Source organism: Sciurus vulgaris (genome assembly GCF_902686455.1).
Source record: "Sciurus vulgaris genome assembly, chromosome: 9".
In the NCBI taxonomy this organism is placed as follows: domain Eukaryota; kingdom Metazoa; phylum Chordata; class Mammalia; order Rodentia; family Sciuridae; genus Sciurus; species Sciurus vulgaris.
Window position 1 is genome coordinate 32,436,538 of NC_136469.1, and position 13,384 is coordinate 32,449,921.

Here is a 13,384-nt window from a genome sequence, read left to right on the forward strand (position 1 = left end):
TATACCTGCATCTGTATTACACATGGCAATTCTGTAAGCTATTTAAATTAGAAGTTTTGGAGGACAGATAAATCTTACATTTTCCTGAATAGTATCTACTGCTGAATTCTGAAGAACTCAAAAATTGCTTTTGAAATGAACATATGTAAATTAAGACTCAAACCTTTTAATCCCAAATTATTAGTTTTTAAAAGACTGTTAAAAAACCTGCCCCCCTCAAAACACATCCAGTTACAACATTTTAGACATTTTTTTTAAAGGGGGCTTTCTAATAAAACTGCCAAATATTTTGTCTTTAGACTAGTTATGTCTAATAAACCTTCATATGCTTGATATGTGCATCTTTCTAGGATCACAAAATGTTTATTTTACAAATAAAAAAACACGGGGGGAGGGGGCATAGGGGACAGTTTATTGTAAAATACGAAGCAGCAATGATTCCAGTAAGTGAGTTTCTACTTTATATTCCCAGCCAGAACACAAAATGACCAACATCCTTACCAATGCCAAGCTTAAACAAAACAAAAACAAAACAAAACAAAAAAAAACAACAACAAAAAAAAAACACCATGAAGACAAAGCCACATTAAAATCTCTTTCGCTTGATAATTTCTGGTTTCCAGCTGACTGGATGAGTTTCTTCTGTCTAGAGGTAGAAAAGTAAATGAAAGTGCTATTAGTTTAATTCATGTTTAATAGAATTATTTTTTAAAAATAATGTATTTATTCTAAATCATATTATTTTCACTACATATTTAGCAGGTCATTAATGATTTTAGGAAGAGCCAACAAACTTTTGGAATTATCCAAGTCTAACAATAGATGAATGAGTTCATTAAAGATAAATTTATAATTTCTCATTCAAAACAGAATTTCCATTTAGGTAAAATTGCATGAAGCTTCTGATTCTAGTATAAATTTTCATAGCAATCTAGTATTTTCAGTTATTAGTGTACTACTTTCCCAGTAACTATAAAAATGAAAGGTGGTATAAAATTAAAGTGATATATTCACTGACATCAGTGAAAATGATACAAAAACCTAGGAGCACACACTGTTCGAGATGACAAATACCTTAACACCATGAAGATTATTTTTTCTTCTGATACTTAAATGAGAAGACCCTTGCCAAATTGGTATGTGCTATCTTACTTTAAAATGTATGTAAAACAATGAACTTACTGCCGTATCATCCTCTCTGTACACTTTAATGGTTTTATCAGCTTCAGCTGTTAATAATCGACTTTCAGACTGATCAAAAGCACAAGCAAATATTCCTGATTCACTGTCCAAAGACCCAGGCTGCACAGCTGCATGAACTCTCTGAAAATTGTAGCCAGTTCTCCAATCCCAAAGGTGCATAGTGCCATTGTCAGCTTAAAGAAAAAGACCTAGTTAGTTACACTTGGTATCCCCTACCAACAATTAGCCTGAACTCCTCTTAATATTTCTTTGTCTACTTTCATTTGTTCTTAATTCAAAATTTTATTATAGATCTTAAAAAGCATCAGAAAATTTGACATCCAATTCCAAACACCCAAACAAATATTAGGCAATTCTCATCATAAATCTCTAACTTAGATTTCCACAGGGGATCTTAAAGACAGCTTAACTATGAAATATGCTACATGTGTTCTGAATAGGCACAAACACATGAATATCCAAATACACCCTCTTCAGGCAAGTTCTGCTACAATACTTATCTGTGATGACTTAGCAATGTTTATTCATTGACTAAAAAATAAAACAATGAGCTAAACACATTTATTATAAAAGTCTTAGGTTACCTCCAGATACAAGCACTCCATCAGAATTTACTGTTAATGTGTTAATAATAGCATTATGACCAGAAAGATTTTGAATGAAACTTCCATCAGGGAATTTCCACTGCTTTATGTTATCTGGAGAACCAGATGCAAATGTGTAACTGAAATAAAAGCAAAAAGAATTAATGGTAATGTAAATCCAGTTAAACAAAATGGTGAGTTTTAAAAAGCTTAGTTCATTTCTCAGGCACATTCAATGATTTGTGTAGTTTTAGCACTCTTTTTTTTTTTTTTTCTGGAGATTGAACTAAGAGTGCTCTACCACTGAGCTATATCCTCAGCCTTTTTAAATTTCGAGACAGTGTCTTGGCTAGGTTGCTAAAGCTGGACTCAGTTCTCCCACTTCTTCAGTCTCCCAAGTAGTTAGGACTATAGGCATGTGCCATCACACACCCAGTTCAATTTTAGAAAAATATTACTGTCATATCAACGTGCAAAAATATCAAGGTGTTTGTTTCAAGTTAAATGAATCCTTCGAATTTTAAAATGTATTTAAACTCCAGATTAATGTTTTATTCTTTCATTTTTCCTAAAGCTCTACACTGAGCGAAAAATGTACAAATACCTAATTTCACAAAAAAGGCAAAAGAATGTGTGATGATTTTGAAGAAAGGGAGAGAAAGAAAAAAGTGAGGAACAGGAAGAAAAGGCATGAAGCAGGGAAAGGGAAGAAAGGATAGGGAGAAAGGAAGAAGAAAAGGGGAGAGAAAATATAAACACCAACAGAAAAATGACAGGAGTGATCTAATATGATGAACGACAGACTGTGAGATTATGTTCCATTTTTGTGGATATCCTGACTATAATCATTGTTCTTACTTTCTTAAACTTAAGAATTAAATTATTCTGTGTGTGTCTCAAGTCCAATTGTCATTTATGTGCAAAACATGCCTAGCCTGTTACTTTGTTTTGACATGCAGCTTTTGACCATGATGTACTCACATTGTCTTACTTGATAGTGTTTGTGACTACACAACAGGCATTCCTCATTTTATTTAGGGCATGAAGCAAAATAATTAACATAAGGAAAACTGAAGAAAGGCATGTCCAGAAGTGAAACAGGTCTGAAAATGACAATGGCTATGTGACTGCCAAAAGCAGTGCTTAAGTTGGTATTCCAGTACTGTAGTAAGGCATAAAGACAGAAGAGAAGCTAATTAGGAAAATATACTTACTGTCGAGGATGTAAAACCACAGCCCTGACTGACTTTTTATGATTTGTTAATGTCACTCTTGTCTTTCCTGCCACCAGATCCCATAATCGTATTGTAGTGTCATGGCTTCCTGTAAAGGAAATACACACAAACCCCAAAACATAGACCAAGAAAAAGAAGCAAAAGTGAAATATGAAAACATATGAAGCATTATTCCACAAACACATACATATTAAATGAAAGTTCTATCACCTCTTGGCTAATTTCTGAAAGTCAAGGTTGATTTTAAATGTTAATTCTTTTAAAATGCAATACAATTCTTGATTCATTATTAACTGAACAGCTACTGCAAATACAAATAATAAATAAAATAAATACTTGATTTTATCTCCCAGGAGAGGGGAAGAGAAAAACGTCAAGTGATTTTCTTTACTTAACAAAATGTTAGTTGAAGGAATTATTTTCTAGTCTTAATGATCCATTGTTAACAAATACAAGGTACACATCAGTTCTAAAAGTTATTGATCTCAGAGTATTTTTGTCTTCTAACTTTAATTTCCTAGACTAATAATTTTGGCACTATAAAATAATACTAGAAAGTTTTTAAGTTGGATGTTACAAAATTCTATGTATGAAATATCCTATAATATGTAAAAAGTATGAACTAAAAAAGAACTAGATTAATCTTAAATAAGAAATTTCAAATTCCTATGATTAAAATATATAACCTTGTCAGAAATACTACAAACACAAAAAGAATCAAATGAATATAAAAAGTACATGTACCCTATTCTGATATGAACAGACTATAAATATGAAAAGTATCTATCATACCAGTAATAATTTGTGGTTCTGCAGCTTGACACCTCACTGTAGCAACTGCATTTGTATGTCCAGATAATGTGTGTACACTGGCTTTAGTTCTCACATCCCAAATCTATGAAAATATAATAGATATACTGTCAAAAAAAGCAGGTATTCGTATCTCAGGCAGATGTCTGGATCAATTCAAGGTTACGAAATTACTAGATAACTGTGCCTCAATATAATAAAGAAAATACTTACACAAAGGATAATGATCTATAAGCTAGGTGGGGAATATAAATAGAAGACAGTTGTTAAGGGAAAATAAGAAGCTGAAAGATACGGGCACTGAAAGACTCATGGGCATAATGGGATTATTGGACAAAAAAGCTAATGGGCAACCCTTGTGACAAACTGGAACATATGAATGTCATTTCATATGTTCAGGGCATTTCAAGGCAGGCATTGCAAGGCCACAGAACCAAAGCCTAAGGTGAAAAAAAACCATACAAGACAGGAAAATGAGGGACTAGGATATTGACATATCAAGCAACTATCTTTAAATCTCTATCAAACAATATAAGACTCTGATATCAAACATGTATACGACAAGATGCAATACATTTACAGACAAACACACAGCTTTATCTCATTTACCCGGGCAGTTGAATCTCGACTACAGGTTACCAGCACGTCTATTGTTGGGTGCAAATCCAAACCATACACTGCACTTAGATGTCCATGATAATGCCTTATAACCTAAAGATAAGGGGGTAAAATTAAATTTTCTAAAATCAGAAAAAGAAACAGTAGCTCATAGTGTTTTTAATACTTAACTCCAAGAGTACCTTATTATATTCAAGATCCCAGCATTTTACTTGTTTGTCTTCTCCACAAGAAAACAGGTATGGGCTCCTTGTGCTTACTATCACACCCCGCACTGTACTAATATGCCCGGTCAATGAGAGTTTTAATTTGCCACTGGCCAAGTCCCAGATCTGCAATTGAAGAATATTTTTTCTTTTTGTTGGTTACCCCAAAGCAAATTTTTATAATCCTCATGTTAATTAAGTCTCCAAATATATATATATATATATATATATATATATATATACGCACACTCACACACATAAGTTAAAACTTTTAAAAATGATCCTCTTCCAAATAAAAGAAAATTTTAAAAAAGCATGCTCAAACTGTCAAACTAGGGAAATATTTACAATAGGTGTAAAGGCCAATATTCTAAACAATATATAACAATATATCAATGAAAATAAAAATATGAATAGCATGGTATTAAGTTGGCAAAGGGCAACTGAAAAAAAAAACTTGAAAGTAGAAAATAAAAGCAAATACAGAACATTTGTATAGAAATTCTGTACAAACAGCTTAAAAAAGATTATATACCTTTTTTTTTAAAACTTATGTTACTATTAGATAAAGGGATACAAAATTGATGGACTGAAAAATGAATTCTCTGAAATATGCTGCAAATATCAATTCACTCATTTGAAAAGTAATTTGTACTTTGGGTATACTCAAAAATAGTTTTAGAAATCTACCATAATAAAATCGAATACAGAAAAAACCTGTATACATAAAGACTAACTATAGCATCACTTTTAATAATAAAAATCATCAAACTAAAAACTTTTAACATCCAACAATAGGAAAACAGAATGTAGAATATCAAAATTGCATATTATATAACCATTTAAAAAGATACTGAACTTTCCACAAAAATATAACCTTGATGCAATGTTAAATGAAAAAAATACAAAATTATACATGGAGACAGATTTTCTTAAAAGATACACATTTATACATTAATACCTTGAAAAAAGTTTAGAAGTAAATGTACTGATACATAAGCACAGAAAAAAATGCTTTTTAAAATGAAATTCATCTAAATAGCTAATATTTGTAGGATTATGTGTGGTTCTTTCATAGTTCTCTAAATTTTCCACATTTTCTATAAATGAGCATGCTTTAATTTTGTAACCTGAGGAAAAATCTTAAAGTATCAAGGAATTAGTGGTGGGTTATTATGATTAGAAAAAACCCCTATTTCTTAAATGTCTCTTTTCAAATAGAGCTTTATTTCAAACTATTATTGTTAAGACTGCATGCTGAAGTCTAAGAAATCAAGGACCTGCAATCACAATTCTTGCCATAAGAAATAATTTAAAATAGATTAAACTTTTGCAACAAAGTCCTGTTTATTTTTTCTTCTTTATTACCTTTATAGTTCTATCAGCAGATCCAGTAACAAACCACTGATTTCCAGGTTCCACAGCAATGCATCGAACCCAACCAAGATGCCCACTGATAACCTGTATAAGAAAAAATAAAATGGGCAGAATCATCTACACATTAGTTGAAATGTATTCAATTTTAACCATAACCTGGATTTGAACTGCATCATCTTTAGAAATTTATAAGATTATTTGACAATTATAGTTTAGAGTGAGCAACATTATCTTTAGTGGATGAATGGGTACATAAGTTGTGGTGCATCTATACAATGGAATACTACTCATCAAAAAAAAAAGGGAATGCTTTACTAACACAATAACTTGGATCAATCTCAAAGGCAACGAGTGAAGAAAGGCAGTCTCAAAGAGCACATAATGTATAATTCCATTCTGACACTGTAGAAAAGACACAGTACAGTGACAGAAAACATATCAGTAGTTGCTAGGGATAGAAGAGGGTATGACTAAAAGAACAGCACAGCGATGTGTTTTGAACCGATGCAAATTGTGGCAGTGGTTGCCGAAACCTATATATTCATTAGGTCTATATAGCAAAAGAAAAAGTCTCTTATAATGTGATCATCTGAAAAACAAGATGATGTTGGCTATACATTTCCTACTATACATATATGTATATATAGTTTTTCTTATTATTTCTGGTGCATTTTGAGTTATTTTAATTTACTGTAGTTTAAATAACTGCTAGGCATAAAAAAAATCTCTAATAAGGTGTTTTTTTCCTTAGTCATCATGTTGAATACTTCAAAAATACTTTCCTAAACTTATTTTGCCTGTCCTACACATTTAGTAGCCTTTTGTCAATATTTTATACAGAATTTAACAAAAAAATACTAGTATACCTTTTACCTGAGGAAATCTCAAGATATCTTTAGCAGTGCAAAAGCCTCTTCTCATCCCACCTCAGATCACTTTACTATTTTCATATTCACTCCTTTTCCTCCTTATTTTATTCTTCAGCCCTCGTCAAATGGAAAGCAATGATATTGTACACAGTGGAATAAAATGTAGATCTGCTCACCCTGTACAGTTTCCATGGTGGGTGCCACTGGGGTTTTGGCATTGTAGGTGCTTTTTTGGCCATCAGTGCAGAGTTTTTAGTATTTCCAGTCTCCATAACCATCTGAATATGGAATAGATTAATTATTAATAAAGACATATTTAATGTTGTTATTAAAAAATGGATTAAAAGGGGATTTATGAAAATTTCCTTTAAATGAAGAAAAAAAAAAAAAAAAACTCTAAAATATTCTTCCCAACTGAAAAATCAGTCTAAGACTCCTACTCAGAACTTTATTTTCTATATGTTGATTTTAAAAAGCAAGTTAACAAACCTCAAGAGGTACAGTATTAGTTAAGAGCAGAAAAACTATGGATTCAAAACCCAGCTATGCCAATTACTAGCTGATGGACCTTAGATTAAAAAGTCTTTTTACCTGTATGTGCCCAGGCAGAAAAATGGAAAGAAAATGCTTTTATCGTAGGGTTTCTATTTATCTTTAAATACAACCATTTAAATACTATTTTGAAAGGTAAACTAGCTGATACAGGTTGAGCACCCTTAATCCATAAATCCAAGATACTACAAAAAAATCTAAGGTGAATTTGGATTTCAAAATTTTAGATTAGGGATGCTCAACAGGTAAAGGCTAAACAAATATTCCCAGTCCAAAGTTTGAAATCTGAAACATTCTGGTTCCAAACACCTCGAATAAAGGAGACTTAACTTGTACTACCAATTGTCAGTACACATTAATTAAAAAAAAAATTAAGACCATGAAATCCTGCCCTCAAGAAGTTTAAATTACATCCTTCTGAAAGAAACAGAGAGCTTGAACAGAAAGACTGCTCTAAATGAAGATGAAGAAAAACAAGTGGTGTGAGCATCACAAATTCGTTCACTTCATATGAAATCAAATCCACAATAAACTGAGGGGTTCAATCCCTACATTGCTAATAATAATAATAAAAATAATAGTAATAATAATAAAAAAATAAAGAAGTAAAGCACTTACTTCAAGAGACACTAAGAAGCTTCATATTTTTTGGTTATTTCGTTTATAACTATTTTCACCAATACTTGAGCAGTTGTTGTTTACTTACAAATAAACATATTTCTACACACTAATTTATAAAATGCTAGTTGTAGAGCCCATGAATATTACCACACTATCATCACTCAGTGCAAGTACACATCAATTTAAAGTTCATTTGAAAGACTTTCATAATTAACACATACTAACACAAATTTCAGGATAATACTTCTTGTATTTTTAACAGTGCATAGTAAATACCAACATCACATTATCTTCATCAAAATACATATTATGTACAATGTGCAAGTAGATAAGGATATAACACGATTTCAAAATCAAAGACATATGTTAAGTTACTAAAAACCAAAGTTTTAAGGCAAAGAAATGTTAATGACTATCTCAAGCTGTTATTTACATGAATGAATTCCAAGGAACTGTTAATACCTCTATTATTTAAAGTAAGACTTTTGGAATAAGGGAAACAAGGTAACATTCCAAAAGCTAGAAACTTGTAGTGTTATGTGACACAGAGAATCTTACTGAATTCATCACTGTAGGTTGTGAACGGTCAGAAGCCCCAGGATGTCGATATTCACTTCCACCAGGTGCAGTACGATTTGCCTCAACCCTGAAGCAAAAGAAATATTACAAAAGTAATTAATGCCTTCAATCACATGTTCAGTTTTAATTTTTGTAAACAGTAATAAAAGAAAATATAATACAGTTATAAACAATTTTAAAATTGAAAAAATATAAATGGTGAAATATATTTTCAATCTTTATAAATATAAGCTAACATTTGATACCTGGCCTGAGAGGAGGGTAATGCCACTGCCAAGGACTGTGCAGCTGATTCACTCGGCATTCTTTGGACCTTAGTATCCGCTGTCAAAGCAACTCCTATTAAAGATAAAATTAGTTCTTCTTAGTAGCATTTTTGTTCTCATTTAAAAATATTTAAAATAAAATATTTTAAATAAAAACACACCAGTTGGTGATCTCCAGGCAGTGATATTACAACAATTTTGATTAAGCCTTGCTTGTCCCTGTTTCTAACTTTTTTTAATAATAAGTACTGCTCAATAATACCTAAGTCAAATTTGATCTGATTTAAGCAGCTTGGAATTAAAATAGCCCGTTAGTAAACCTAAAGGATTAAAATTAAGACATTACTTTCAAAAGGAAAAATTAAGCAGCTACTCAAATACTAATAAAATGTTTCCAAGAATGAAAGTTATTATAAGACACACCAATTCCCCTGTACTTTCCTTTCTATACATGCTAAGCATTGTCCTTTACCCTGTCCATATTATCTATGTGCCAACCTAGCTACACACTCACACACTGCACTTTTTAATCACACCTACTTCGGTACCAACACTTTTATCATTTTTAATATTTACATAGTTGTTATGTCTTTTTAAACCACTCAGACAATAAACTTAGGCCTAGAGCAATCTTACTGTCTTTGAATTTCTAGCACAGCACCTAAAAAATATGTCGCAATAAGACATTTTCAATACGTAAAAGTTGTAACAGTTTTACTTACCAGGTCCTGGTGGATATGGATGGGTACCTGTAACCAAATACTCAACCTCTTGTCCTTAAAAAAAAAAAAAGGAAACCAACAAAGGAAATAAGTGTACTGATAGTGAATCTATCTTATATTCAAGTAGATTTTTAAATTACACCAATAATATTAAATTATTAACTGGATTTTTCCTCTCCCAAGTAAACTCAAGCCTCAGCAATAAGGAAAGTTTATCAGTTTTGTTTTGGCCTCAATAAGCCATGTATATGTTTATTTTCTTGTCCATTAACTGGTAAGAGGTCAAGAAAGCTCATGCATTTGCTATAAAGCAGTGGTGTATGTTTTTAATTTATGTGGAATCTTAGATCCTCTTTGTTCATCACAACTTCAATACTCAATTTCATCTTTCTGAATTATAGCTAAGATAAATGATCTTCCTACAGGTTAGAAATATTCTTCAATTTTCTCCATTAGTCTCCATTGTGACCTTCTGCACATCCAACAAAATGTCTGACATCATTATATGCTTTTAGATCCTATTAGGAAAAAAGTCATCAATCAATAAACTAAGCTACTGCTCCCATGAGCAAGTTAAAACTTCCACCTTAATACTGGTTTAGCCATAAAATACTGTGTGATCACAATAAATGCTTCCAGAAGAGGCACTAATAAGACATTTTGTTTTTCTATTTAAAAAATTCACACATATATCCTGGCATTTCTGATTTATACTATACTCACCTTGATTGGCAGGATATTGTTTATGACCATATGAATCCGTTGCATTCTGAGGGCCTTTCTCTTTAAGATTTTCTTTTGAAGTAGGCATATGCAACACAGGACCGTACTCATTACGGAGCTTGATTGCCATTTTTCGTTTGTGACTATTTAAAAATTATAAACATAAAATGTATCCTTAAATACTTTAAATATATTAACCAATGTGAGTACTTACAAGCAGCTAGTAAATAGGTACTTAAATAGCTTAGGTTTGTGTAATCATGTAGAAGTTTCTAATTAGATTTTAAAGTTAAATAGTAAAAGAGTCAAAAAATTCCAAGTGCATTTCCACAACATATTTATCTTTTGTATCACATCAACATTCATTAAACCTGAGTAATATTTTTGTTACTTAATAAAGACAAAACCTTTCATGAGTTCCCAAGGATCCAACTGATTTAAAGACATATAGAAACTAATATACCCTTTAAAAACCTCAAGGTCAATATACTTTCTAATGTCTAAATCTAAAAATATCATTTAAACTCTCTATACCAAACTTTACTAGATGTGTCTAAAAAGGTTAGAACTAATCAAAGTACTTAATTAGTTCGATATTTTAAAAAGAAATGCACTTATATTACTTTTATAGTCCACCTTATAAGTTAAATATAAATGTTTGTTTGAGGAATTAAGTAGATTTTAACAGAAGGGTAAAGGGCAAAGAAGGAACACTGCACATAATGCAATCCCAGACTGGAGCTGGAGATGTAGAACCAAAAATATGCCACCACTCAAAAATCTTCATCATACTAACGAGAAAAGATGGGAGTAGAGGTACTGGCCAGGTACAATTTCAGCTCAGCAAGGCTCTGAGAGCAGCGGGAAGCTGAAAGCACATACAAAGTGATTGATTATAAAATAAAATACCTAAAAAGGGGCTCTCCTAATTACTGGATATTTGTAAAATGCAATTAATTAATTTTGAGATTTTATTGTAAAAGATAAGGCAAAAAAAAGTTAAATCAGCTGAAACTTTTCAAGAACACCACTTCTTATTGGGTAGATAACCTATGCATGTTAGTATTTTAAGACCGTTAAGGGTCTCCCTCTCCTTGCTTTCTTCCCTCAACTTTAGAATTTTAAATATTTTAGAAATTGGAAAAGAACTATACCTACCTCTCTTCATCTAAAGGCACAGGTTTTCCATTATCAGCTACAAACATGTCATGGGTTCTCTTCAATGACCTGAACACAAGTGTGTGTACAGAATGTTTCTGTACTTCCTATAAAGAAAAGAGTGTAATTGCACATTTAGCTACAAATTACCTATACCATAACTCAAATTAAGTAAAATTAGTTACATACTTTACAGATTTCAATATGTAAAAAGTTTTATTCCACTCATCATGGCTATTTGTAGCAAGCTGTAGGAGTCAAGTTCAGAGAAGAGGAGAAAGCTCCTTTGACCAGAGCCCTAGTATAGCAACTGAGCAATGACTGGGATTAGTAATTTATCCAATAAATATTTACTGAGTTTGTACTTATATATCTAGCAGGTATTGTGCTAGGGGCTAATAAGAGAATAGTGAAAAGGTAGTCATGGTTCCTGTGTTCAAGAGAAAACAGAAAAATTAAACATAAGCAAAATGATTCTGCATTTTGAAAAGTACTGTGAAGACAAGTAAGGGACTGAATCAGAGAACAAAGGAAGAACTCAAAATAATTGAGATATCGCCTAGGTAATATTTAAGTAGAGAAGAAGTCCCTGCTGAAAGCCCAAAGTGATTATAAAAAAGATATAAGAACAATCAAGGCAGAGAGAAATGCCACATGCAAGGTGCTCAGCAATTGAAATAAAGAAACCCAGTAGGGTTGTGTACGTGGGGGGTGGGGGTGGCGGGGGTTGTGGTATAAGATGAAGCTGCAAAGGTAAGCAAAGTTCAGATTAGCTCAGGTCTTTCAGAGCATTACAACAGCCTATATTTTCTATATTTTTGTTTTATTAACATAGAGCCAAAGGATTTTCAGCAAAACAACATGGATCAACTTACACTTGGAACAAATTATAGGAGAACAAAAATAGCAGGAGGAGGCTGAGTTGGAAGCTAGAGCACTAATCCAGGCAAAAGATGATGCTTGTCTGAATGAAGGTGAATGCAGTAGATAATCAATAAATATTTGAGATAAGACAAACAAGGTCTGTTTGTCTGAATGGGAGTTCAAGCTAGGGAAAGTCGTAAAGTAAAAATTCAAGAATGGTAGGCTTTCCTGCAGTACAGCTGAAATGAGAGACGAACTGAACGCAAAAATAGGATCTTTAGTCTTTAGCACACAATCACTTGACACTCGCAGTACCAGTGGTCGAACACCAGACGCCCCACCTGAGGGCAGTGCCGGCTCCCAAGGGTCAATAAGAACTGGATGAATTTTCTCAGGCTTCCCGCTCAGACGGAAGCATCGACTCAGCTTCTCAATCCGCTACCCTCCCTCCCCTGAACACCTTAAAAGGAGACCACTCGGCCTCGGTCAAAATTATCTACCCTAGCAGCCTCCTCGCGCCCCATATTTCCAGCACATTCCATCCCCTACGAACGCTGCCAAGGAAAAAAAGCCCAGAGACTAACAACTCCTGAGTGCCCAAGTGTCACTTTACCTCGACCATGATGCTTCTGTATATCTCACCCCTCCGGCAGCCAAGAAACACTTATAGCCAACGCAGAAACCGCCGCCACAACTCTGCAGCCTCTTCCGGAATCGGGAAGACCTGTCGCCGGATGTGACGTAAGTCCGCGCATGCGCGCTAATAGCGCGCCGGCCTTCTGGGGTCGAGGGGCGGGCCTTCCTCTTCTGACCCGCCTCTGGGGAGGAGTCTCGAGGCCGTGGGCGGAGACTCCGGGAAGCGCCTGGGTGGCAGGTTTTACTTGTCTTTCTTAAGAATATTTTTGTTTTTGTTTTTTTCATACCCCCCAAAATAACAGTGTTTTCGGCCTTAGTCTCCTTTAATTTTTTGACTTGGAGACTTGCTTGGTTGTACATT

General features: G+C 33.1%; 1 protein-coding gene across 2 annotated transcripts; it reads right to left on the reverse strand.

Moving 5' to 3' along the window:
- Window positions 1-391: 391 nt before the first annotated feature.
- PLRG1 (pleiotropic regulator 1) lies at window positions 392-13,149 on the reverse strand. Of its 2 annotated transcripts, XM_079153533.1 has the most exons (16): window positions 13,001-13,121; window positions 11,524-11,630; window positions 11,162-11,233; window positions 10,366-10,508; window positions 9,643-9,696; window positions 8,900-8,993; window positions 8,634-8,721; window positions 7,079-7,180; window positions 6,025-6,117; window positions 4,633-4,782; window positions 4,442-4,543; window positions 3,815-3,917; window positions 3,002-3,110; window positions 1,788-1,927; window positions 1,183-1,376; window positions 392-646 (listed from the first exon to the last, which is right to left on the reverse strand). In XM_079153533.1, exons 4-16 carry the CDS (start codon window positions 10,493-10,495, stop codon window positions 587-589), a joined length of 1,419 nt encoding a protein of 472 aa, XP_079009659.1. In that variant the 5' UTR covers window positions 10,496-10,508; window positions 11,162-11,233; window positions 11,524-11,630; window positions 13,001-13,121; the 3' UTR covers window positions 392-586. The 2 variants fall into 2 exon arrangements, with proteins under 2 accessions (XP_079009659.1, XP_079009658.1); XM_079153532.1 differs by lacking the exon at window positions 11,162-11,233 and having other exon boundaries at window positions 13,001-13,149.
- Window positions 13,150-13,384: the final 235 nt, after the last annotated feature.